Source organism: Phyllostomus discolor, chromosome 5, assembly GCF_004126475.2.
Source record: "Phyllostomus discolor isolate MPI-MPIP mPhyDis1 chromosome 5, mPhyDis1.pri.v3, whole genome shotgun sequence".
Taxonomy (NCBI): Eukaryota; Metazoa; Chordata; class Mammalia; order Chiroptera; family Phyllostomidae; genus Phyllostomus; species Phyllostomus discolor.
The window spans coordinates 147,361,605-147,389,103 of NC_040907.2; the positions used below are offsets into that span (position 1 = coordinate 147,361,605).

Below are 27,499 nucleotides of genomic sequence, written 5' to 3' on the forward strand. Positions count from 1 at the left end.
GCAGAGGTGATGGGGAACAGGAGGGATGGGGCTAGTGGATTCCCAGGGAAAGATCTTCCTTGCTTTGTAATTTCTTAAGACTGTATTCAGTTGAGGGGTGGGAGGGAAGAGAGGAAGAGGAATGGACTGTTTGGGGGAAAGAAGAAGAAGAGAAGAAATGAAATGCGGAACAAAATAAAAGCAAGCAGTGGGTAACAAAATGACCTAGTAAACCCCGGCCACTTGTGGCCACTTTTTAGAGACAAGCTTGTCCACAGTTCTGCTGTCTGTGTCAATACTATTTGCATCCATTAGATTAGTATTTCTGAAAGTGAGATTTCCTAGCCAGCCGCATCAGAATCCTTCCAGGTACTTGTTAAAATTCAGATTCCCGGCCCCACCCCAGACCTATTGACTCTGAATCTCTGCAGGCACAGCCTGGGAGTCTTCATTACGGCAAGGTTCCTCTTGGATTATTTTGTCATTTGTCATGTCTCTCCTTGTTTTTCTGGAAACTGATCATCCCCATCACGTTCCATATGGTCCTTATGATGAGCCATTTTTGGCCCGGCCTCTTCCCTGTTTCTCCTGGCTCCTTGGTCAGATGGCACCGCCTCACCCACACTGGGCTCAGCACAGTTGCTTTCCCAGGCCCTGCCCTCCTGGCTACAGCTGAGTGGCCCAGTGGTGGACATTTGGGCCAAGGAGGGACAACCTCTCCTTTCCACATTTGGAAGTAGATGGAACCGCAGTATAACCCAGAACACTCGGAGACTGTCTGCATTATTCGCACACGTGGGAAGATACCACAGGAGGAGTGCCGACTGAAGAAGACTCAGAGGGAGAAAGACAAGAGACAGAGAAGTCCTGGCCCCAGTTGGTTCTGAGTCACAGTCACCCTCCTGGCCGGATTTAGTGAGTTGCCTGAAAATTCTTATAATAAATTCCTCTTTGGGGTGAGTTTCATTTCTATTCCTTATGTATCTTACAGTGTCCAAAAGAGAGAAAAGAGACAAGTCTGTGTCCACTATGCTACTGTAGTGGCACCACTACTGCTACTACACTTGGTGTTTGGATGATGTGTCTTCAAAGACAGGGAGCCCCTTTACCTGAGAGATGTTGGGCTGGAAGGTGCTGTGCAAAGTCCTTGTTTCCACGTGTTCGGGGACCAGCCCCTGAGTCCTGAGGATGTGAAGGGCAAGACGCTCTTCTGGGGCCCCGAGGTGCTGGTGCAGGGTCTTGTTGGCTTCTGGAAGGGAAAGCGACATTGAAACAGGGATGGGCTCCGGGAACAGTTCAGCCAGACTGTCTGAGGGGGGGCTTGCAGCACTTCTTCCCAGATTCTGCAACAGGGTCAGGCAGTGCCAGTGCACAAACTTTGACTTGAGAGGAGTCATTGGCAGAAACGGCTCCTGACCAGGGGCCCAGCCCAGCCAGGTTCACACCTGACTTATAGGCTGCCAAGAGCAAAGGGACCAGAATACATCTGAATGCATAGGAGCAGCCCTCGTTTACTTTGTGGCAGAGGCTCACAGGCACTGTTTCCATGTGCCTTGCTCCTCTGGATACAGAAGAAAACAACCACCTTGACACCTGTGCTGAAGGGGGGCTGGGCTGTAAGGTGGGAGGGACTAAGTGCATGAAATGCTGCTTAGGAGAGGGCCGCTGACCTGTACAAATGACTGTTTTGAATTTAGGAGAAATACACTTTCATTGTGTTAAGCCCCTAAAATTTGTAAGTTCAATTGTCACAGCAGCTCGCGTCACTTTGGCATTTAAAACATACAGCCCCCAAATTTTCTGACATTTCTCCCATTGAGGAGGGGGCACCTATCTCCTCTCTTTAAGTCGGGAGACATATTTGACCACTAAAGAAAAAGTGCTGCACAACTTCCGAGGCTGAGCATAAAAGGCCACTCGGCTTCTGCCTGGTCCTCCTGGGGTGCTCACTCTGGGGGTGCCACTTACCATGAAGGAAGCTCACCCAGAGACTGTCCTACAGAAAAAGCCTGATGAGGTGCTCTGATCATCTGCCCCAGCTGAGCTCCTGGACAAGAACAGCACCAACTGCCAGCCACGTGAGTGCGCACCCTGGACACGCAGCTCAGTCAAGCCTTGGGACGACTGTGGCCCCAGCTGACATCTGACAGCAACCGACTCATGAGCAGCTCAAGTGAGAACTGCACGGTTGAGCCCTTCCTGAGTTCCTGACCCACAAAACAAAAGGTTGTTTCCGGCTGCTAAATTTGTTATGTAACAACAGTAAGTGGAACGGTCCTTATGACTGATACAGCTTTTGGGGGTTACTTTTTGATTGTTCTCGGGCACTCTTATCCACGAAGCCATGTTGCTTGCCAGTTTATTCCCAATCCCCTCTGCAAGTTCTCATGTTAACGGGAGCACTGACATTTCTTACACATCTAATTATCCCTGATACTGACTAAGTCTTCTTCAGAAGCAAAGACAAAATAAGTTCTCACAATGTCAAGAACAAGCAGTTGTAGTTCCGGAAGCACTTTCACTCCCATGTGTCTTTGCTCGGCTTTTTTTATTTTAGGTTTTATCTATTTATTTTTAGAGAGAGGGAGGGGGAGGGAGAAAGAGAGGGAGAGAAATATCAATATGCAGTTGCCTCTCGTGCATCCCCCCACTGGGGACCTGGCCCGCAACCCAGGTATGTGCCCTGACTGGGAATTGAACTGGCAAACTTTTGGTTGGCAGGCCAGCGCTCAACCCACTGAGCCACACCAGCCAGGGAATGCTCAGATTTCTTTGGATATCCCATGAATCCTCAAGGCCAGTCCCACCGCCACGGACTCTGGGAACCCCTTCTTCCCTACACAACACTGAATTATACCACAGCTCTTATGCTCAATTAAATTAAGCTTACTTCAGTCTTTGTCAGAGTGTGGCTAGATTTTTATGTGTCAGGACAGACTGTTTTATAAATTACTGTTGGGAAACAGAAAGACCCAGAGTTCGGATGTGAGCCAGATGTGAACTTAGCGGATTCTTCGAACCAACCCTGCGCATCCCTGCGCCTTCTCACAGAAGGGCTGGATGAATGGTGGAATAAACTTGGTAAAGAAATTCTTGAGTTACCATCTGAGCACTTTGTATTACATGAAAATTAGTTAATTACTACAACTTTGTGTTCAAAGCTTGAATGGCTATGACCTACAAAGGTCAAGTGAAACATAAGACAGACAAGAAAATGTGTCCACATTGACACTTGACATGACAGCAAACCCTAGCATAATGGGCTTTTGTTAGACAGTCGTGTGTGGAGTCCCCTGTGGTGTAATTAGGGCCCTGCTCTGCCAGAAACCCTCCCCTAAACAAACCCAGCAACGGAAATGGGTTGTTATCACTTCATAACCAGCTTGCGATCTATGGCAACGTGCTTACCAAAGTCAGCCAAACTGTAGTCTCGTCCTCCGTATCTGATTCTGTTTCCATCTTCGGAAAGGATGGGTGTCGAGAAGCCTTTGAATCTGGCTACATTATTAAGCAACTGTGTCGGTCTCAGTTGATCTCGCCAGGTATTTACTCCAGAGCTGTGAACAACATCCCACACCGGGTTAGTTCAGGTTCTTCCTGGATCCAACCACACACACTCATGTACTATCGGCGCCCCCTGTAAGGAGGGGGCCGGGATTGTGCTCTATACTTTGGCTTTGCCTAAAGATCTGTTTCAGAGACCTAAAATCCACAATCGTTTTGGGTTCAGCCAATTAACCCTTTTTCCCCTCTCAACTTCCTCTTCTGTAAGAATGAGTTTGGCTGAGACTGCCATCATCATAACAGGCAAACTCAGAAACTAGAAGTTGTGAGCTATATCCCAGTAGATACGGTAGAAAAGCACTCAGCTGAAGAGGGAGATCACAGAATTGGTCAGGTGGGGAGGGAGTGTCTGGGAATCCTTGTTTCCAAAGGGCAGGGAATTCCTGCCATCAAACATTGCCTGTTCTCAGTCCTTGGCATGGTGGAGGAGGTTCAAAGAACGGGACCAAGGGGACCAGTGCTCCAAGCACTGCTCCTTAAGCCATCGCCACAGAGCGACGCTCTACTCCAAGGGCCAGCGTTTTACACAGACTCCAATGTGAATGGCGCCCCCTGGGGATGGGTGATGCCTCGGCCCTGATTCTCCTGAAGACACAGCAATCCCACCTTGAAAATCAGTAGGTGTCTGACTCAAAGGAGCAGGAAGCCAAGCACAGAGGGAGACAGACAAAGCTTCCTGGGTGCTAACGTTAGATGGAGCAAACCAGCTACATGTGTGGCCAGCGCAGCTGCAGCACTGAACTTGTAGTTTTATTTATTCAGCATTAACTTGATGCAGTTATTAGAAAACTTCTACGTATGTGAGGAACTTGGGTATGTGAATCTAGTTTTTGAACTGTCAATTTTATGAAAACCTAAATGCAGATGAGTTCTTTCTTTGTGAAAACTGCTGTCCACACTGAGGTGTCTCCAATTTGAGAATAAAACACTGGGTTTGAAGACAATATAAAAAATGTAAGAAGTAAAATACCTCACTGTTAAAAAAGTTACATGTTGAAATGATAATATTTGGGGTATGCTGGAGTAAATAAAATAGTCAAGCATGTAAAAACAAAACTTACACACAGTACTGCTCAGGTATGCCGCAGTGGGACCCAAACCGGGAAAGGAACCGGTTTTCCAGATCAATTATCGTTTCCCCCACTTTTTCATCACGGGTGAAGGTGTCGTAATCATAGACAGAAATTTTCAGGTCTTTTTCTTGAGGTAAGTAGCAGCTCAGTTCGTACATCCTAAAGAATCAAATGCAAGGTTAGACTCTGCGTGGTCCCACCCAAGTCATCTCTCTCAGACGCTGGGCTCTGCCGAGGAGCCCGGGCAGGGCTGTGCCTGCCGGACAGGAACGTCCTGACTGTGTAACCAGTGCGGGGAGCAGGTGGGGTACCTGGCAAGTAGTACATCTTCCTAATGAGAACAAGAGATTATACACCTGCCTAGGAGAAGATCATGGGCTTTAAGTACCTAAGTTCAAATACGAGCTCTGCTGCTTATTAGCTGTGGGACCGCAGGCCACTTAACTTCTTTGTTCTTAGTTTTCTCATCTGTAAAATGGTAATAATAATACCTACCATGCAAGTCAAGTGCAGAAATGTTTAGACAGCATTTGGTGTACATGCATTGCTCAAAACCCAAGGTTTATAATAATAATTATTTTTTTAAAAAAGATTTTATGTATTTATTTCTAGACAGAGAAGAAGGGAAGGAGAAAGAAAGGGAGAGAAACATCAATGTGTGAGAGATACATTGACCAGTCAACTGGTCGCCTCCAACCAGGGACCTGGCCCACAACCCAGGTATGTGCCCTGACTAGAAATCAAACCAGCAACCCTTTGGTTCACACAGTACTGCCGGCACTCAGTCCACTGAGACACACCAGCCAGGGCATAATAATTATTATTAATTATAATATTATTAACATTACTAACACAAGCTTATCAAGTGGGGCACCCAGGCATCTCTGCCCAGCTGGGAAATTAGTAAGGTGCAAGCACCCTGAGTTACAGCCCCTGACCTGTGCCCCTGCTCTGCTCCGTCCTCTGCCTGAGCAGAGACCACTGCCCCAAGGAGCACCCTGGCTCACCCTGCAGGAGCACGGGGGTGGGGAGAGTGAGAGTGGAATCCACCAGCACGATGGGATGTGCAGGGTGCCGAGAAGGCTCCCACTCTCCTCCCAGGCCCTCTGATCCACCACTGGTTCTTAAAGCCTTTCCATGGCATCCATATTAAAATGCAAACACTTCTGAGGTAAAGATAAAAAATCAAGCAGTACTTTCTGTGGTAGGTGAGAAGTGTGGTGCAGGTCTGTGAGGGAGATAAACCCAATGGCATAAGCTCCAGAAGGATGGGTTTGGTTCTGTATTTGCACCATCCACAGGGGTGCGGGTCCCCTGGGAGGTGCCCAGTAAATTTTGTTGGCAGAAAACTGAGGAGCCTTTCCCATCCCTCCTTTCTCCTTGGGCCTCCTGCCCTTCTCCTTGTGCTTGGGTGTGTAGACTGGTTCCTGCCCAAAGAGCTGGGAATGTCAATTAACCCGTATGAGCAGAAGGGTGTGTGTCAATGGGGCCCTGGAGAAAAGCTGCCAGGATGTCTCCTGGATAAATCTCAGCAACTTCCCTAGACTGCGGCAGCCAGGCAGGCGCAGTGGGCACACGGGAACAGGTGATTGAATCCCGACCACATGTGAAGCACCGTGTTCACACGCGCCCTAACACCACACTCCCAACACTGGATTCCGAGGGACAGGTACTATGTGCCACTGGATTAAAAGAATTCTTGGGTTCAGGATAAGATTGAGAACCACTTCTTTTGGGATTCCCCTGAGCAAACGAAAGACTCTGAGAGGTCCTACAGTTATCTTTTCCAACCCAAGTTTCTTGGTTTCATGAAGAAACACTTTATTTCTTGGAACACACCAATTAACATCTGTATGGAAGACTGACCTTCCATTGAATGTGAGCTGGTCATGATGTGGTTGGACACACTGAACAATGGCTGAATCCCTGTCCCAGAGTCCTGAGAGTCTTGCTGGGAAGACTCTCAGCCCCTCAGGCTGAGGCCAGGGACCACAGCCGTCTGAGGGCTTGCAGAGCTGGCGTCTCCTTGGTCCTCCCTGGCTGGATGGGGAGAAGCCTGCACCCCGCCAGGCAGGGATTGGCTGAACGGAGCCTGACAGTATCACTTCCTCCCCGGGTGGCTCGAAGCAAGACTTTTCCTGCCACTTAATTAAGCTTGTGCTCGGCTCCTTTGAGACGAGCAATTCAGACAGGACCGCCTTTCTCCCTCAAAAGCTGGCTTTCTCTGCCTCCCTGTCTCCCTCACACGGAGCCCTCCTTCCTGCCCTGCGTGCCTTTTCCTGTCTAGACCTCAGGGCTGGATCAGCAGGAGAAAAGGAAAACCATCACATTGCTGTGCCAGAGGATTACTTCCACTCCCTGGCCCCGGCACGTGGCCTCGGGGTGTGCAACACAGAGGGTGAGCGCGCATGCGCGCCCGGGAGCTGAGCCAGGGCGAGGTCGCCTGCGCACGTGTGTCACTAGGTGTGAGCGAGGAGACAGTGGTGTGTGTGCACCTGAGAGACTTTGCGTGACAAAGACTTTGTGTGTGCGCGTGTGCACGCGCACATGCACACAGGGGAGAGAGAGAATGCAAAGGGCGCAAACCAACAAACATGAGTGGGAAAGAAGAGGCTGGGCGAGAGAATAAAGCCAGAGATAAACAGGTAGGCCGCACGTCAGACAAGACTGAAGTATTCTTCCGCTTGGCAAGGTTCTTGGAAAATAACACTGTTTTCACAACTGTTTTGTACAAGGAATGTTTTTCTGTAAGTGCTGGCTTTGCCATGAATATGAAACATTACCAAGGGTGTTGGGAAAATCTGGGGCTTAGAGTCAGGAATTTCTGCCTAAACCTCAGCCCCATGACGTACTGGGTCTGTGGGCAGAGCTCTGGGGGTCTGCTTCCCTCTCTTGTAAAGTGCGCCGCTCACCCCTGACGGTCCATGGGGATGACAGTCCCACGGCGGCAGCCACAGAGAGCACAGCAGGGATACCCTGCCGACGCTGCAGTCAGATGGCCTGGGTTTGAGTCCTGACTCTGCCTCTTGCCAGCTGAGCGCTTTAGACCCTGATTTTCTCTGTGCCTTTGTTTCCTCTGTTGTAAAATGGGGCTAAACAGCAACTCAGAGTTGTGAGATTTTTGAGATGCTTTATATGAATGGCTCAGCATAGTGCCTGCACACAGCAGGAGTTAGCTAATAATAGCTATTATTAAATATGAACACAATTTATAACTGAAAAATGCCAATCCTGTATAGAGATCCCTTGGATTTGCCTTACCCTTGAGAAGGTTCTGATGAGACCTCCAGACAGCCCAGAAATGAGTCTAAAGTGGCAACGAAGAAGAAAATAATGCCCTTTCAAGAATCTCTGGGAATAGAAGACAGAGAAGGGGCAGGGCAGTTGGACCCCGTCACTTTCTGCCCTTCCTCCGTCTGATGTGGGTCAGTAACACAGGGGTAGGCAAAAATAGCTTCACAGTTGTAATACAAATAAATGATACAAAGATTAAGAAATAATAACACAAAAATTAACTCTGCATAAGCCTCCTTTTGCCCACCCCCGTATACTCACCGCATCACAATGGTGGAATTCACATGCCCTGGAAACCCCGGGCCCAAACTGGATTCAGGGAGGGAGAACCACACTGTCATTACAGGTAAGGCACTTGTTACCCGACTCCCCCTTCCTGTCTGGAACCCAAAGGTATCGGACACCTGGGCCTTGGGCCTGGCCCCTCATCACCACCCATGCCCCCAGGACCTAGAGCAAATCTCTCTCAGAGGAGCCCCTCTCATGGCTTGCTTTATTTTCTTCCTGGCACTTTTCACTCCTGTGGAATTCTTCCACTTGCACATTTGCACATTTATTATCTGCCCTAATGACTAGAGTATTTGTCTAGTTCATGGTCACAGTTTCAGAGCCTAGACCAGAGCTCAGCACATATCACATTCTTAACACGTATGCCACGAAGAAATGAAGTGTCTGCTGAAAGTCGCTGAGAAGAACGTGCCTTACCTGCCAAAAACCGGGTTGAGAGTGTTGGGTATGTAGTGGTCTCGATCCTCGATCACTTTTTTGCCCAGTGTTATTTTTATGTAAGGGTCGCACTGTGGGGACAAAACAGATGGCATGTTGTGTCACTGGGAGGGGCAAGTTTCAGTCACTTTCTGGGACAGGCTCAGGTGTGCCTCTGCAGCCACTCCCAAACTGCGACAAGGTGGCGGCCGTGGCACCCGCACGCCTCAGACAAGGTCTGAGCAACGTTTCTGCTTCGGTGGCACACAGCCAGCATGCCTTTGAGAAGCAGCGTGGGGGAGGGTCGGTGGCAGGGAGGGGTGATGTGCAAATCTCCTCCAAGGTCACATCTGTAAAATGAGAAGGATGACCCAGAGGATCCAAGCCCCTTCAAGCTCTTAGAGAAATGACCGTTGGGACAATCCTCTCCTGAATACATTGTTTTGATAAAGTATCTTTCCCGCAATGAGATAGCAGATGCCCCAAAAGAAAGAACACGACAATTACTGTGGTTGATGACTGTTATTAGTTTGCTACTGGAGAAGGCCCCACACCCAAACTCTTACCAGGCCATTGTTGTCCTGGGGCTGGAGATCTAAGCCTCGCACAATGTAAATCCTAACCGTGCATTCCTGTGGGACGCTGTCAGGTAATTCCCGAAACTGCCTGGGAGGGGCTGGTACGCTGGGGTCATCCGGCAGGGGGTAGATTCTAAAGGAGCCCTAGAAAAGAGACACGCACAGATGTACTCACAGGGCCCTGGGCGACCCGGGCAGAGGGCTCTGGGCAGGGCCCTCCTCCCCTGAGACACCCCAGGACAGCCTTGAGGGTTGTGCAATTGGGTGAGGATGGGCTGCCTTTTGTGAAAAAGACAACCTGTATTTGTACTTTGCATACTTCCAGTAGGGAAAGTGAAATAACGATAATGTAATTATTTAACAGATTACGGGGGGGAGAAAGGGCAGGGCAGGAGCAGGGTGACCAGGCAAAAGGTGGAGGTGGCTTAGACCAGTATGATGGCAAGGGAGGTGGTAAGAAATGAAATTCTGCACATATTTGGAAGGTGGGAATAAAGGGATTATTTTTAAAATCCCATAAAGTACTAGGCTGATTTTCCTTTTCTTCTGTAACTCCATTAGCGGCCCCCACTCCAAGGCAAACTCCTGTTCATCCTGAGGTCCCAACTGAAAGGTGTCTCCTCTTCCAAGAAACCTCCCTGACTGCCCTGCGCTGGGTGTGTCTCCCGCATGCTCTCGCCTAACCCTGCACTCACCCCTGTCTCCGCACCGACCTCTGAGTGTTGATGGTCTATTTACTGTCTATACTCTTCACTGGACTGTGAGCTTCCTGAGGTGGGGATTATGTCTTCTCATCCCTCGATCTCCAGGACCTCACGCAGGGCTGGGTGTGTAGCTGGGGCACAGAGAATGTTTTCGGAATGAGTGTGCCACCAGGCCCTCTTGAGAGGCCACATATTTTATCCTGAAACCAGCTCAAGTAGCAGAGAAACACTAAAGTTGGATTCCAAGCATGCTGGTGTTAGTTCCGGCTCCACTCAGCAAAGCAGTGTGGAGTGAGCACCTAATATGTACCACACACTGGGAACCCAGACATAAACTCAAGGAGCCCAGTCTGGCACAGAGATATTTCGTAGGCTTGACTCCCATGCCATCTTTGACAGCTTGGTGGGAAGTTGTAAGGAGGGCTTGGAGACCTCCTGCAGGATTTAATGCTCCGATAGGTTAGCAGTGTCGGCTATTGGAAAGGAATGGGAAGCAGCGGCACAGCTGCCACGGAGTTGCCAGCAGTGGTTGGAGGGAGGAGCCCACGTGAAAGCAGAAACTTACAGGGTGAAAGATGCTTTCACAGGGGTGGGAACCCAGACCTGTGGGAGCCTGGAGCAGGAGTGAATCACTGCCTGGAGCAGTCAGGGAACACTTCACAAAGAATGTGACATTTGAGCTGGCTTAAGAGAATGAATAGGAGTTTGTCAGACCACAAAGAAGGAAGGAAGGGCATCCAGAGATGGAAGAAGAGCCTGTCCTAAGTCTCGATTGTGAGAAGCAAGGTGTGTCTGGGGCTTGGGAGAGGCCCTCCTGAGCTGGAGGGTGTGGTGGCAGGGGAGACAAGTAGCTAAATAGCTTGTGAAACATGCCTTAGGAATGAGTAGATCTGGTAGGAAACCAAAAGATGACTTTAAGCAGACAAGAAACATGATCAGACTTGGTCACATGGGGGAATGGACTGGAGTGGGATGAGAAAGGGGGCACAGACAATCAGTTGGGATGTTGCCACACTGGTCCTGCTGAGAGCCCGGGAGGGCAGTGGGCCTAGGGAGGGGGCACTAGAGAGGCTGAATCTAGGATCAAGGCTGCTTGGCCTGAGCAGGGAGGAAGAAAGGGGCCGAGAATGGCTTTGAGTGTTCTTCCCCGGACCCCGCCGCCCTTTTCCTGGGTAGCACCTCCCAGCATCTTTCAGATGTCAGCGGACATGACCCTGCCCTGCAGGTTGGCTGCCCTGCAGCCCAGGCCTGTAAAGAAAATAAAGGTGGATTTTAAGTAGGACAAACAAACACACATTTTACTCACCTTAAACTCTCCTACCACAGAAGGGTCTTCATTCTCCTCTGATTTGCCCCGATACAGCTTGAAGGTATCCGAGAAGTCCGTCAGGCCCTCGAATTCTGCTACGTTCTCGAGTTCACAATTATATATCTGAAAACCATCAACAGGTCCTTAATGTCTCATTAAAATACAGCTGGAGTCTAAAAATTGAAAAAGACCAATAATACCAAAAGGGCATGAGGATGTGGACGGAGCCATTGGGATTCTCATCTTCCTGGCAGGAGTGTGGAAAGACACAACCACCTGGGGAAAACGTCTGCCGGGTGTTTACTCTGGGACGCAGAAACCGCAGTCCTGCGTCAGTGTCCACGGGAAATGAAAACAAGCCCATGTGGGACAGGCACGTCCACAGCAGCTTCGTCGGCAGCAGAATGGACAACTGTGGCACATCCACACAAGGGCAAAAGGGGGAAATCGCTGTACTGCAACAATAGGATGGACCCAAAGCTACTGTGTTGGGCCAGAAGAAGCCGCATGCACACAGAGTATGTATTGTATGAATCCATTCATATGAAGTGTAGAAACAGGAAAACTAATCTGTGGTGGTGAATTCAGATCTGTTGTCACTAGGAGGGACGAAATATTGTGGGGAATTGACAGGAAAGGGATATCAAGGAGTTTTCCATGGTGAACGAAATGTTCTTTGACCTGTTTTGGTGATGGTTTACATAAGAGTATACAACGATCAAAACTGATTGAATGGATTACTTCATGTATGGAAATTACATCTCAATAAAAAACTGGAAGAGGAGGAGGGTGAGGGGAAAGGATCAGAAGGAGTGAAGAAAGAAGGGAAGGAGAAAGGAAAGAGGGAAAGAGGGAGGCTGGACTATGGGGGCAGATCCACCAGACCAGTTTGATCATTTTTCTCAATTAGTGGTTCTTTACATGCTGGTGTTTCTTTTTGTTTTTTTTCTTTTCTTTCATATTTTTTTTATTGTTCAATTACAGTTTTCCCCTTTTCCCTCCCATTACTCTCTCCTGTCCTACCCACCCCCTACATGCTGGTGTTTCTTAAGCTGCATTGAAATGTTATGGCAATAACATGAAAGGATGTGGGTTTTTCCACTTTGATGGGGAAATACATTTCGGCTAGCTATTTCTCATTTTGGAGTATTTTTTCTCCTATGCTTTGTTCTGGAAACTTTAGCATTTGCTTCTACTTCAGTGTAATACAGTCTGAAAAACTGAATGAAGAATTGGAAAACCAAAAACATTAACAGAATTGTAGTCAGACGTGCCTAGCTCAAGAGCTTGTCTTCCTCCTGGACATACATGCTCCTCCATGGCTATGACTGTATGCTGCATATGTGTAATTGAATCAGTGTATTAGCTAGTGAAATGCATGACTGTTTGGAGGACTGAATGAAGCATGTTGACATTTCATGCTGTTCTGCAAGAGCGCTGTGACTTTTAGATCACCCTGAATCAAAATTGTGGGCCCAACCAGGGTGGTGCCAATCCATTCCCAACCCTCTGACAGATACCCCAAAGTGGCAGTCATGTAAACATACATCAACCACTGTCCTCAAGTCCCTGGAATCCTGGTAAAGCCAAAAACCATTGCAAGAGGACTCAAGAACAGGCCCGAGTTGCTCCTGGCCCCTCCCCCATTCAGCATCCACCATTGGACCTTCCAGTCTTCTGCTCAGCTCTGCCTGTGGTCAGTTTTAGTGATGTTGTTCCCCACCCACAGCAGCACTGGCCCAGGTACCTTGAGCTTGGAATAGCCTTTCTGAATATATTGTCCACATTTTTCAAGGTCCCCTGTGGAAGCATAAAATTTACTCCACCAGTCAACAACTTCTTCCTCCTAAAGAAAGACACGTCAAGATGGAAAAACCTTTAGTGATGACCTAGATTTCAAATCAATGCAGGAAAACCCTTGTTAATAGGTAAGAGGAATAGGTACAACAGGCAAGATTCTATGACTTCTGTTTATATGCACAATGGATAAAACATTCACAATTCTACCCAGAAGCTGGAGGTGAAATGACACTTGGCCAATAGAATGTGTTTATCACTTGCAAAGCTCTTTCTCCCAATGATCTTATTTGATTTCCAAAACAAGCCTCTTATCCATTCTAGCTGTGGGTATTAAAACCCACATATAAATTCCTTGCACCCCATAGCCACAATCAATGCATTTGTCTGTTTTCACTTTTTTATCCTCTTGACTTGATAGTTACATATACAGATAATAGTTTAAAGTAAAGCCTCCAATATATGTTTTCTACTATTTCATTTCCTTAGCCCTTTTAGCTGGTGATGCCTTGTAAAACAAAGCTCACTAAGTGAAGAGTCGGAAAAACTGGTCCTAATTCAAGTTCCACCCTTCACATTATAAGCCATATGCTTATATCATAAGCCACCCCCGCCTGAGCAAGCCGTTTAATGTCTGTGAGCATCACTTTCTTCACCCACTGAACGAGGTAATAACACTACCTGTCTCCATCTACCTCAGAGGCTTGTGTTGGAAATCGAATAAGATCATTAGGAGAAAGAGCTTTGCAAGTGGTAAAATGTGAAACAAAAGTAGGAAGGTGTTATGGTTCATTTAGACCAATGGCTCCCAGCTTATTCTGGGAGATTCGGATTCAATCAGCCTGGGGTTAGACCTGGGCGCTCAGTATGCTTTCCTAAGTCCCCAGGCGATTCCAGTGTGCAGCCAGTGTGGAGAACCTCCGATTTAGCTGGGTGGTTCTTAATTGCGCAGAAGAGACAGTGTATCAGAGTCACTTGTGGAACGTTTTCAAATGACCAAAGGCTATAGTCTGTAGAAGGCTGCTATAATTTCCACTCAGATTTATAACAAGAACAGATCCTCATCAGGCCCACCAATTGCTTATTTTAATCCACCTGGGAAAGAGTGATGATGCCAAAAATACAGTGTCACCTGCAATACAGTTTCCTGTTCAGTCTGGGGCACTGGGGGAGGAAGAAGGAACACTAAAGAAAGCTATTTCTTATCTGTGTACAGTATGTCTATGTGTACACACACATGCCCAGTTACTTCTCCTTTATCGGTCAGTAACCTGACCCTGGATTTTCAAAAACTGCCTGTATATATTAGCTATAAGCAGAAAATATATGAATCTTAAATCTAGCAAAATGTGCACAACAGTTACCTTTTCTGTCAGCTGCTCATCGCACATGTGGGCAGAAAGAGGACAAACCACGTAACAGGTCACACAGTGTGGAGACCCCGCAAGCATTAGGGTTAGAGAGAAAGGGAGAGAGAGAAATTATTTCTCATGCATGCTTATATTATCGACATTTTGGTGGATCATTTAAATTATTCAATTCAAAATCATCTCATAATTAAACAGACCTTAATGGTTACTTCTCTGAAAATGTGCAGAAGGGTTACAAATAGAGTTACAATGAAAGGCTCAGAGGGAGCCACCCACATGCCGTTGTTTTCAGTGGAATTAGAGGGTCTCCCTGTGGCCAGCAGTTGCCACACAGGTGGGGCCCTGCAGCTGCTCATCTCCCTGTCCCAAGACTCTCAATCCATTCAGCCCCTAAAGTATATTCCCAATGTGGCCTAATTCGTATCCCTTCAAAAACTCCTGTCACAAGGTGTGCATGTCCAGCAGTTCCGCAATATCGTTCTGCAGGTACCGTTTCTTGGTTTCTTCCCATGCCTATGCTATAGCAACAAATAAAGATCCATCCATCAAAACTGCTCTAAGATGTTAAGTTTCTCATTGGCCAGATCCTTCCATTTGAGTTTCTGCATGCAGCACCCAACCCTGATCTCAGAGCACATTCAGGAGGTGAGAGAGTGGGGAGCTGGACAGTGGGGCTTGAGTTTACACTTGGCACCTGCTGGAATATTAGCTAAGCTCACCCTTGAGGGCAGTTTGAAGGACTGCTATGCAGACCCCCTCTCTGAAATCCTAACTTCAAGTTCATTTCTTTTTTTTTATGTATGTATGTATGTATTTATTTATTTATTTATTTTAGAGAGGGAGGAAGAAAGAGAAGGAGAGAAACATCAATGTGTGGTTGCCTCTCGTGCACCCACTACTGGGGACCTGGCCTGGGCATACAACCCAGACATATGCCCTAGACTGGGAATCAAACCGGCAGCCCTTTGGTTCACAGGCCAGCTCTCAATCCACTGAACCACACCAGCCAGGGTTCAAGTTCATTTCTAATATGAGGAGAGAACAATCCCTCACAAGGGACACTCCCTTCAGGTGTTGCGTGGGACGGCCACGGGGCTTCTTCTAAGTGCTCCTCACCATTTTCCAGACTGACTTGTATTCAGCACACAGACTTGCCAAGAGAGGCAGAGAGGCAGGCAGATAGATGTGACACTTCTTTCTATTAGATTCATACCAAAGCGGGATTAATGGTTAGATTGTCACAGCCAAATGGAGATTTTGGAGAGAGGGACTTTATGCCAAAAGTGCTTTCACTTTCTGAATGGTTCTTGCATTCAGATTTTTAGAGTCTGTTTATTCATATCTATTTTCAGCTATTCAAAACCATTTCAAAGAAGAGTACAGTTCATAATTGAAAAAGCATTCTTCAAAACAAACCACTGGTTTTGAAATTTAGGATTAACATGGGAGAATTCATTCATGCCACTTGCTCCTCGGTTCGTACGGAAATGTAATGGAAGCAAATAACTTGCTTTATCATATCCGAATGGCATGGACGTTTCCCCCTTTTGGCTTAAAACAATCACATTTGTTTAAAGATCACCTTTCACTCCAAAATCTACTAATAGAAAGAATCCAAAAGGAGAATTCAAGTCTTTAGATTGAGGTCCCCACAGCCCCAGGCAGCCACATGCATCTTCTTATCATACATACATGCACTGTCGCTGGAGAAACCATTTTGCCGAGTGCTGTTGACATACTGCTTAAGCACTGGAATTGGAAGGCAGTTGTTGAAATGGCCATGTAGGAATGTCCATGTTATCTGGCCAGCACGTATAGTTGGCCCCAGATACTTAATTTTCACTTTTCCTGTGGTGGCGCTGAGCCCCTTCGTTGGGAGCTCCCACAGTCGTCACAGGGTGTGGGTTTCTGTGGGGCAAGACTGTCACCCAAAGCCACAGCCTCCAGCTCCCATCTTTTGAGCCATCCCCTCAATTTACCCATATAGAAGGCCTGCACTGAGTTAGCAGTAGTAGATGCACATTACACACACATCACATATACATGTAACTCATGCATGCCATACATGCATGTCTATGACATGTATGCATGTGTGAGGCTACATGGGCATGTCATATAGGACATCAGCAAGCTCATTAGTGGCTCTTCCAAAGTGCAACTTGACTCATTTGACTTCGCACACATATGCGCTTTTTTATTTCCCTTATGAAGGGGGAGAGACAATTTTTTTAGAGGAGATTCCAATCAGTCTTTTTTATCAACACAGTGCACCTCCACTAGGTGTTAGGAAAGCAAGCTGATCAAAGTCATTTATAATACAGTGGGATACTACCTACTGATGACTGCTACTATCACCCCAAAGCCAGCTAAGTTGCCACTGAAAATCCATGATGGAAACTGAACTTTCACAATGTGTTGCTACAGTAACCTAGTTATCTGTTAACTATTTTAAAGAAATGAATGAGAACAGTGGCACAATTGGCTTTATTCTTCTTCCTGACTGCCCCTCTCCCAATACGTAGGGCTACTGACTACACAGCAGGCACAAATGGGAACTGATTGACAATGGGAGGTAAAAAACTTGCAGGCAGATTATAGAGCAGGATCTTAAAGTGCCTTTTTCTAGAGTATTGTAAAAATGTACATAAAGGATCTTAAGTGTGTTATATTTAACTTATTTCTATGCTAAGACTGTTGTATTGGGGATATTTGGGGTCATTTACAAGTGAACACAATAGTTTTGCAAATTGGATGTTGTCATTTGTGACCGTGGAGGAATCTCAGGGAATAGAATCCAGCACACTGCTACACAGTGCTGGCTGTGGAGACCACATCTAATGCAGTATGATTGTTGGTGAGTTTAATGCAGTGGGAAGGAAGTCGACCTTTTTTTTTAAGGCACTGTTTATGGACATAACACATTAAAATGCAATCATGTGCATTTTTTGGCCAGTTTGCACATTAAAACATGCTGTGAAAGTCCACCACAAATGCCAACAGAAACAGAGAGATATTTGATGTTTTCTTTTTTCTGGGCTGAAACCCCCCTCCCCTTTCCTTCTTGTGCAATTGGCTGGAATGGTATAAAAATAGGGTCTGGAGTGAGCATTTCCACCAATTTCTTGACTTCAAAACCACAGTGAATATAAAAATCAGGGCTATCCCGTACACTGATAAATAGGGTCATTAAAAAGCCATGACCCATCTGCTTCATGTATCCACCTTCTGAATGTTGTCATGCTATTAATCTGCCCTTGAAATGTCTTTCTCTAGCAACTGATGTCACTCCGACTGCCCACACCAACAGTTCTCAGGCCTGCCTGCAAATTAGAATCACTTGGTGAGATTTTAAACTTATACTGATGTCTAGGTTCTTCTTGGAGGGTAGACTCTGGGCTTGGGGATTATTTTAAGTATCCTGAGTGACTGAGGGTAGAGAACATTAGTCTACATAGCATCATCATAACTTTTGATGAGTGCAAGATTCAGATTCTTTACCTTGGAAAGTTAGTTTGATTATTATTATTTTAATTTTAATTGCATTGAAAGGTTGTTTGACTAAATTCACCTGAATGCTTAGATATCTGCAAAATAAAATTGACATTATTCGATGATCAGTTCTGAAGCCTACCTTCGAAGCCAGCAATGGTTTGGCATCTTCTATTTCAATAATGACGTCCCGGCAGGGTGGGGTAGACATAAAGGAGGCTGCAAGACAATTTCATAATCTAAGATGCTACAAAAATACAGTGGTGAATGTTCTACTCCAAGTTCAACAGGCACAGAGTGGATGGTAGAGTCTACTCCTGGATAAGACTACTGAATGGAGAGGACCACACACAATTATTTATTATTATTATAAAAAATAACCCAACAATTCATCACTTTCCCCAAAATATAATGAGATTTTAGACATTTTCAGGGGACTGTATGGCCCATTTTTCTTTTGCCCTGGACACTTAGCCCAGTGCCTATACACAGGAAATGCTCCAAAAAGAATTATGTCCATACATGACTTTAGAGGATCCAGAAGTAGGGAACGGTGGCTGGGGAAAATCTACGTCTAAAGGAGCCTCCTTCTCATGGACCCTGTTCTCGGGCACAGAAAAACAAAGCAGGGTGAACAGCTGAGCATTTCAGTGGCTCATTCAGCCCCGGCTGTCACAGTGTACGCAGAGGGAAAAGGCACACTCCCTGACTTTATGTAATTTCCAGAGTATTTTGGGGTTAGAGCAAGGGCTCAGGAGCTGCACCCAGCTCAAGAGGTTTGGTTCAGGTAAAGGGGTGCCAAGGCCTCAGCCTAGAGCAAGAGTGAGGGTAGGAGGTATGTTCACCCTTCACGGAAGAAGCATTAAGCAGTTAGACGTTCAGCAGGAGGCCAGACACAGACAGAATGAACTCTGCCAAGCCAAAAGAACTTTCTGTATAACCCACCTGGCAACTGACAGAGAGAACATAAAGGCATGTAGGGAGACACATTTTCTAGGTAAGTACCATGCACCAGGTGGTGGGCTAAGCTCTTTACAAGCATGATCTCATTTAACTCCTCAATAATACTGTAAAATATGTACCATTACCCCCATTACAAAGATGAAAAAACAGAGGCTAAGAGAAAGCAAGCCACTTGCTTCAGGTTAAACAATCAGTGGTACATAGAAACATGTAACCTCGGTCTATCTGAACCATAGCTTGTGTTTTATCCATCATACCAGAGCCCCAAGCAGAGCAAACATTCAATAAATGTCAGGGAAAGGACCAAGGCGACACTGGGGCGGCAGAGCAGGCTGACATTCACTGAGCATCTGTGATACACCAGTTGCTGTGCGAGGTCATTGTGTGTCCATGGGGCACCCCAGATCTACCAGCAGTCTCTGCACTGCCGAGATAGCTCCCCACAACCCTGGATGGCTGCAACAACACAGAACACGTGAGCCAGATGGGCAGGCATGTGGGAACACAACTGTAGGCAAATTCCTTCTTAAACTATCAGTTCTCCACGTTACCATCCTCCAGTAAACAAAGCCTCAGGGGCAGGAGGAAAAAGTTATCCCATGTGCTTCCAACATGAAGCCAACCAGGTGCTTCCTCAACTCTTAACCTGGCATTATTGGTTTTAAGAAAGTACCAGATTGATGTAAAATAATAGATTCCAGTCTTGGGCACATTATGTTCCCCATGCTCCTTAAGGATTATTCTCTGTGGGGCCTCTCCAAAGCCCTTACAACCCTTCACAGCAATTACACAGAATCAGTAAATGGCAGACTTCTGCCTCGAGCCCAGCCTATGCCCGAGCAACGCACACAAACAGGCCCACACGGGCGGCTTGGGCCCGAGCGAGTGCGCAGCACTTGTACCTTCCTGGCAATTTCTCATGTTTGCATCTGAGAGCTTTCTCTCATGAGAACAGTCAGAAAAACGCAGGAAAATGGTTTCTCTCCATTTAGTAACCTCAGATAAAACAATGCTTGCAGTTACATTAATCCTTGCTGTTATAAAAATGTTGCTATTTTAGGCTCCATCAATTCAGCACAAGATGCTTTGTCTGGGAAATTTATGGATAAACACATGTAGGGTTTTTGCTCAAGTGTGACTGTGGATTTTATTTTCTCCTTCACTCTGACTCAGGGATACAGGATGCTCAGGCCCACATAGCAAATGAGTTTCAGAGGCTCTGTAATATCTACACCAAAAGATTAAATAGAATTGGTTAGCGGCACAGCTGCTTAAACAGAAGACATCTGCTTCCAATGATGCTGCCAACGATCAGCTAAGTGACTGCCAGTTCTCCATGGGGTCTGATCCCTGGGATCTTGTTCACTGGTACAGCCCATTCCCCAGCCCAGCAGTCCCTGGCACATGGTAAGGTGAGAACAAGTCTTAATTGAAAGGACAATAGCAAAACACTATTCATTGACTATTTGTCACAGAACTCGAAGGTAAGTACCATGCCTGCTCTATCATTTCCTTACTAATTATGTGACCTAAGGTGAGTCACATAGACTCAGCAGGGGTTATTGTCTCCTGATGGATAACAATGAAATAGTATCTTTCAAATTACATCTCAACAATGCTGTGATGCATTGATGAGATAGAACAACAGCTCAAAAGCAATTTAAAATAAACTCCTCCCCCCCACTCAGTGCCCATATGGGGGATGGAGAGGGCCCTGTATTTCCTCATCAAAATAGCAATCACACTAGATTGCAAGCCCCCATTTCCTTGTCTGCCTTCCCTGCTGGACTATATAAAATGTTCATGAAGTACTTCCACTTCCAGAAAAGAAGCTCTCAGGGTGCCTCAAAAGGTAATAGCTCAAGCATTGGGTCCCCCCAAGGCAAGGCCAGGATTCTTGTCCAGCTCTGCCACTTACTAACTGTATTACTTCGGGGAAGTTTCATACCTCGCTCAAACTCAGACAGTGAATGCTTACCTGAGAAGGTTTGTAAAGATGAAGTCAGATCGTGCGTGAAAAGTGCCCAATTGTTACTTATAGACTTCACTTACCTTTGAGCTGTGGCACAATATCCTCCTTTCCTGCATATGGGTCGCAGCGAAAGCGGTCCAGGTGATCGATGGTGCACTGGCCCACGACGGGCTTCCGTCCGAACTGCCTGTGGTCGATGACCTTGATCACCAGCGGAGGCATGTACAATTCCTCTTTGGGCAAGAACTGGGGGTCACAGAGGTAAACGTCACTTCTCTGCACAAGACCCAACAAGAACAGCTTTGCCAATAAATGCCTCCTAAAGGACCAGCCCAAGATCTTTTTGCCCATTTGGCGCAGCGCAGGGGGACTCACAGTCGAGGAGTTCAGAAAGTTACCTGCTACGCACTTGGCAACTGCTGAAAGGCATGAGCCGTGAGCCAGGCCACCCGGGACGGAGTGCTGGCTCTGTCACTGGGAGCTGCGTGACCTCAGGGAACTTTCTATGCCCCAATTACCTCCTCAATAACAGCAGGGTTGTTGAATTAATACATGTGAAGTGCTTAAAATAGTACCTTCCTACCTGGCTGTGCTCTGGGACAGGATACAGAGTTAGCATTTGGGTGGAATTTAGAAATGATCACACGAAAACCCCACCTTCAAGGGAAATGGCTGTGGCTTGGGAGTCTGTTAGCCTTGGAAGTTCAGTGCCAAAACGGGATGCTCAGTTTTCCTCCTCCCTTCTTGGCTCACCCACGTGGAATCGGGTGGACTTGGTGACAGTGGCTAATGGGGAATCATGGGCTGTTCTCAGGTGAATTTCCGCCTCTGGCCTGCCACAGGAATAGAAGCAGCTTGGGTCAACTGCGTGGCTTCCCTCACCTTTGCCGACCAAGGCTAGATTCCAGACTAGAACTTGGGGCTGGGGGAGGGGCTGAGGAGTGGACACAGATGGGTGGAGCGGTGTGGCAGAGGCCACTCTGGGATTCTGGTTTGGAGAATCCAGGTGTAGGGGAAGAACATGGCTTTATAGTTGGAAAGACCTACATCCCAACTCCAGCCGCCCACTTGCTAGCTGTATAAATCACCTAACCTCTCAGTTTTCCCCAAAGAGAGTGTAAGAGGAGTGAAAATGCTGCTCCACAGGGTTAGAGTGAAGACTGCAGGGAGTATGAAGGCAGCTAGCATGGAGCTGTAGCTGCTGCTGTTAGTTTTGACACTCACTACAGGGCCTGGGTGAGACAGCTCCCCTCTCTTGGCCCCAGTCTCCTCCTCTGTGAATGGAGAAGTTAATCCACAGGACCCCAGAGTTCAAGAGCGGGTGTGTGGGAGGCACCACAGGACTGGGCTGGGGAAAGGAACAAGAAGGTTCTGGACCTTCTACCCATCAAACTGAAAATGTGCCTTTATTTTTATCTCTTTTTAATAGTAGAATAAAACGGAAAGATTCTTTTTAAAAAGTTAAGGACTGTGGAAAGAGTGGGTAACCTCTTCTTCCAAAGTGTGCCGGGGTCTACGATGGAGGACGGAGGACGGGGGCAGATGCTTTCACATCTCTAATAACTGAGGGGTAACTTCAATGCAACTAAGGAGATGCCATCGCAGGGGCCCCTGGAGGCGGGGCCCTGTCACCACAGGCTCTTAGGGCAGGGCCCCATCAGCCCGTATGGGCTCCTCCGTGACGGCCCCTCCCCAGCCAGCCAGTCCCTCTCAGGAGAGTTCTGGTCCACGCACACCTGCAGGGCCACGAGGGCGGGTTCCTGTTCTGCCCTCGGGGCACTGACCAAAAGCCTGCAGTAGAGAGCTGAACGGCTGGGAGGTTTATTGGAGACACACGTCAGTATTGCCCACAGACATTTCTGTGTCTGTGGGGTTGCTTGCAGCTTTAAGAAACCATCGCAACAGTGTGCGAATCTAAGGGGGGAAATATCACTGACAAGCTGAATCCAAGACTGTTTTCCTGTTTGTTGTCAGACTTTGGAAATATATAAACCACGTGTAGGTGAGTGAGGTGAATATATTTCATAGTTCCAATAAAGTTCAGCTACTCAACACTATTGAACTATTACATAAACTATTACAGAATCGTGATACTGTACCACTTTCATGAAGAGAACAGAACCAGGGAAGTTGGGGGTCTTCTTAAGGTTTTTGATGACCACTGACTCGACCCTCTCCCCGCCGCACTCCACAATGAGACTGGGGGACACGATAGAAGCCATCTGGTAGTTCTTCATGTTTCTTAAGCCCCAAGCTAGAATCTAAGAAAACAATATAAAGAGAAGGGAGGGAAACCCAGTATATTAAAAATAATCTTCAAAAGGAAAAATTCTCTCTTAATAACCAGTAAATTCCTTAAGCGTGACTTGTGCAGATTTGCTTATAATCTCTGAGAATATTATCCTAGAAAGCCTGTAGGTCGTGCAAAGAAAGGCAAAGACTTGCGTCTGTGCTCTCCTGCCTGACCCGCTAAAATGGCAGAGCAGCAAGAGTGTAGGACTCAAACCCTGGCTGTGCCGTATGACAGTATGTGAACTCTGGCAACTTCGTCAGCCACTCTAGGTCTCATCCATAAATAGGACAGACAGTATTATCTCTCACAGGATTATTTTGAGGATCAAGTGTAAACTTCTTAACAGTGTCTGACAGGCAAGCCATGATAGCTGTTGCCTAAAGCCATCTGCTCAGTCTGTGAGGACTCTTAGCAAGACAGCCTGAGAACAGAAATCCCAAGGTAACAGCTGCTTGACTCAACAAGGGGGAGGAGGCTAGACACTGTCCATTGAGCTACCCGGTGAGCTCCATCGGCCTCTACCTGCTCCATGGTGGGACATGTCCCCATTTCCCATGACCCCCTCCTCATGCCCCACCTCCGCCTCCCCCCAGGCCCCTTCCTCTCTCTCCACATACACAGGCATGTTGTTCTGAGTCTGTCTTCCCCTCTCCCCATTCGCCAGTTGACAAGGGAAAACTCAGAAATCCACTGGCTCCCATGTAATGAGATTCCCTCAGGATTGCTAGAATGGACCTGTTCCTGTTGCTTTGATAAGCCTTCTATTTCCCTATTTCAAAATTTTGGGCAAATTCTATAAGAAATTGGAGACAAGCAAGATCTCATTTCCTATATGAAAGATTCCAGTTCTATAGCCACATCTATTTGATTTGATCACAAAACACAGAGAGCAGCATACCTCAATAGCAGTGAGCTGAACCACAGGCCTGATCCCCTGGGGCACCATGTACAGATTTGGGGCCCTTTGTGAGGGAAGAATGGGAAGGTTGGAGCCATCCTGTGAAATAAACATGCAAATGTCAATGCCTCCCTTTAATCCAAGTAGTGCCCGGAGATACTCACAGGTTTTAAGCAGCTGCCCTGAAAGCATATGTGAGTGAGGACTCAGCAGGTACCTTGTGTCTCAGAATCAGCTCTGCAGTTACAAGGACATCCCCACAGGCCTTGTCTCCATTCATTACTGGGTACCAGAGGAGTTTGGGCGTGATGTCCACTTCTGAGTTTAGTTTCACCAGAGGAGAGCACATGCTCCGCCCTAAAAACTCATCTTTGCCCTAGAGAAACAAACAATCCTTTAACTCCCCAAACAACATCCTTATAAATCTTCACCCATCCCACAAGTCATCTTAGAAATTCTAAAGTACCTACCACTTGGTCATTGTCGAAAATTTCGATGATAACTTTGGGTGGGTTCTGTAGGACTGTTTGGGGTTCCCCATAGATTTCAATTTCATCAAATATAATTGTTTGGTCCCATGTGGGGTTCAGAGTGGATTGGATGATCTCAGTGGTTTTACTTCGATGGAGGAAGGAGACATGAGCATATGGGTCTAAAACCGAAAAAGAGAGTAACAGTGGGGACGTGGCCAAAGTCTGAAACCATAAAAGTCCTAGAAAAAAACCATAGCTCTTTGATGTTGGCTGAGCCATGATTTTTTTATTTTGACACCAAAGCAAAGACAACAAAAGCAAAAATAAATAACTGGGGCAAAGGAAACCATCAACAGAATGAACAGGCAACACATGGATGAAGGAATAAAGAAAATGTGGGAGATTCATAGACATTGACACATACGCCCACACAATGAATATAATTCACCCTTTAATAAACAGTAAATCCTGCCATTTGTGACAGCATGGATGGACCCTGAGGGCATCATGCTTACAGAGAAAGAGAATACTACATGGTATCACTTATATGTGGAATCCGCACTCCTCCCTATACCCCCCCCCCCCCAAAAAAGTCAAACTCATGGAAAAAGAGAGTAGATTGGTGGTTGCCAGGGGCTGGATGGGGGCAGAGATGGGAGAGGTCGGTAAAAAGATACGAATTTCAGTTAGGAGAAGAATAAGATCTGAGGATCTCATATATAACATGGTGATTATAGTTGATAACTGCATTGTATAATTGAAATTTGCTACAAGAGTAGAATTTAAATGTTCTCACACATAACCAAAGGGTAAACATGTAAGGTGGTGGATGTGTTAACTCAATTTGATACGATGCATATGCATATCAAATCATCACATTGTACATTTTAAATATAACTTCTTCAGTTATACCTCAATAAACCTGATAAAAGATATGAAAAAGTCCATTTTTCCTTCATGCTAAATAATTTCACCTAAACTTTGAGCAATTGCCTGGAGCTGACCTCTCTGAGCAATAACCTAATCTCTAATCTAAAGCTATCTTAGGTAAGCCAAAAGGGTGCTTGGTTTTTAGCATTGTGGCATCATGTGAATGGGACTCTTTGCTTTTGTTCCAATGATATATATATCTTATATTTCCAACCGCAAAAAAAGTACTTTAAGTTTTGTACAACTTTAGTTGAGAGGATTCTCTTTGACTTTCAATGATTGAGTGACCCCTGGTGGTGAATATTTGAAAATGTCTTCAAAACCATTTTGCAGATGTATATTATGGGAATAACTGAATATGCTCTAATTTGCAAGAAAAGGAAAGAAGTTATATGTGCTTGGAAGCACCTCACAATTGCTGTGAGCACGCCAGAGTGTCAAGCAACTGCTTTAAGAGCTGTTTCCGATGAAGGCCCAGGGACGCTCTGCTGGCTTCAGGCCCTGAGGTGGAATTCAACAGACAAAATTCCCCAGACTGGAGGGCCCCTGACTTTTCCCCTCCCCCACCCACAGCCTTCCTAGTGCCAGTCCAAAGGTGACAACACTAACTGAGCCATCAGTGTGTGGGGTGATGAAGCCTCATGGTTTTACAGTTCTGGGAATCTGGGGAGCAGGCAGCAAAGGAGGTCAAGACGGACTCCAAACTGCTTCAAGCCTGTGCTGTAGGTAACAGGTGAATTTGTGATCTTTTTGTTAACCTGAGAGAACTACACACAGAACTACACAACAGAAATATGATTTTTAAATGCATATATATGACCTTAACTTCCAATCAACCTAAGAGTCCAGGGTATATGTATATAGCTATGTGTATAAACAGAGAACAGAAACTGCTTTTCTTCTTGGTGCTTTTCATTACTTAATCAATTAATAATTATCAGTATTAAAAAGCCACGTATTTCCTGTGTATCTTCAGCACCCAGCAACAGCGCTCAGCATTGTAGTTGGTGCTTATTGATCAAATGATCAAACAATTTCTGTCGTGTCAAGGGTGAGGCACAAATAATGCCCTTTTTTATTACAAAATCTTTTATTACAAAATCATAAGCATGTAATTCTGTAACATAACAATATCACACTCAAGCACACCATAGGTGAAATGTTCAAATTAAAACTATAAATTATTACACCCATATTATTACCCTACAACCACACTCAAGCAGACGTTAACTTCTGCTGGACCCTGTGTGTCAAATTAATCTCAGTATGGAAATGCTTTTTGTTGTTGGTAGAAATAACTGAAAGCATTCACTTGATGGGAAGTAGAATCACACCAGCCTGCTATGTAATAACATATGAGTATTAACATGTTAACAACATGTTAATAACATGCAAGTAATAACATGAGGGGTTTTTGCTTTACCTGAAAAGCTATCCTTGTCTAAAGCCATGAGGTTTCTGGCTTGGTAGATATAGCAGCGCAGATGGTACATGTAGAGTCCTAAAGAGAACAGGATGGAGGTTACTTACAAGAAACATAATATTGCAAACTACTATTTTCCTGGAATATTTGGGGATAATACATATTTCAGATAAATGGGTCACCCAAATCTACTTCTCCACAGTAAAGGACACATATAATAGTGATAACATGTCCTCCCAAAGTAGTTCTGTTTCCTGTAAAATGAAATGTATTTTAAAAATACTACAGTAAGCCCTGGCCAGGTGACTCACTTGGCTGGGGCATCATCCCGTGCACCAAAAGGCTGTGGGATTGATCCCTGGTTGGGGCACATGCCTAGGTTGTGGGTTCTATTTCAGGTTGGGGCATGTACGGGAGGCAGCTGATCAATGCTTCTCTCTCACATCGATGTTTCTCTCTCTCTCTCTCAAATTAATAAGGACATCCTCAGGTAAGGATTTAAACAACAACGCTACAGTAAGCTCAGTGCAAGTGTGGCAATCAGGAGATCATTACTCCTGGCGTCGGCTACTTGGATTGAGGGCACTGCTTGTCATCATCAACCTTTAAAAGGAAACTGGGTGTCCATGAGTTATAGAAATAGGGCTTTCTATACCACTTCAGCTCCAGATCTAAGAAATAATTA

General features: G+C 46.2%; 1 protein-coding gene across 5 annotated transcripts in view; it reads right to left on the minus strand.

The window, feature by feature from the left end:
• Positions 1-27,499, minus strand: part of MYOF (myoferlin) — a 145,208-nt gene that overhangs the window by 14,485 nt on the left and 103,224 nt on the right. For 2 of the 5 annotated variants that reach the window (XM_036027002.1, XM_036027001.1), the window contains 16 exons: positions 26,815-26,892; positions 24,459-24,640; positions 24,206-24,364; positions 23,989-24,087; positions 22,897-23,058; positions 20,878-21,043; positions 18,005-18,081; positions 16,066-16,122; positions 14,368-14,379; positions 12,954-13,052; positions 11,204-11,329; positions 9,182-9,337; positions 8,616-8,707; positions 4,605-4,775; positions 3,388-3,536; positions 1,089-1,228 (listed from right to left, as the gene is read on the minus strand). In XM_036027002.1, the coding sequence (XP_035882895.1) occupies positions 1,089-1,228; positions 3,388-3,536; positions 4,605-4,775; positions 8,616-8,707; positions 9,182-9,337; positions 11,204-11,329; positions 12,954-13,052; positions 14,368-14,379; positions 16,066-16,122; positions 18,005-18,081; positions 20,878-21,043; positions 22,897-23,058; positions 23,989-24,087; positions 24,206-24,364; positions 24,459-24,640; positions 26,815-26,892 (1,925 nt within the window). The remainder of the gene's footprint in view (positions 1-1,088; positions 1,229-3,387; positions 3,537-4,604; positions 4,776-8,615; positions 8,708-9,181; positions 9,338-11,203; positions 11,330-12,953; positions 13,053-14,367; positions 14,380-16,065; positions 16,123-18,004; positions 18,082-20,877; positions 21,044-22,896; positions 23,059-23,988; positions 24,088-24,205; positions 24,365-24,458; positions 24,641-26,814; positions 26,893-27,499) is intronic. The other 3 variants (XM_028511720.2, XM_028511722.2, XM_036027003.1) reach the window with 2 other exon arrangements.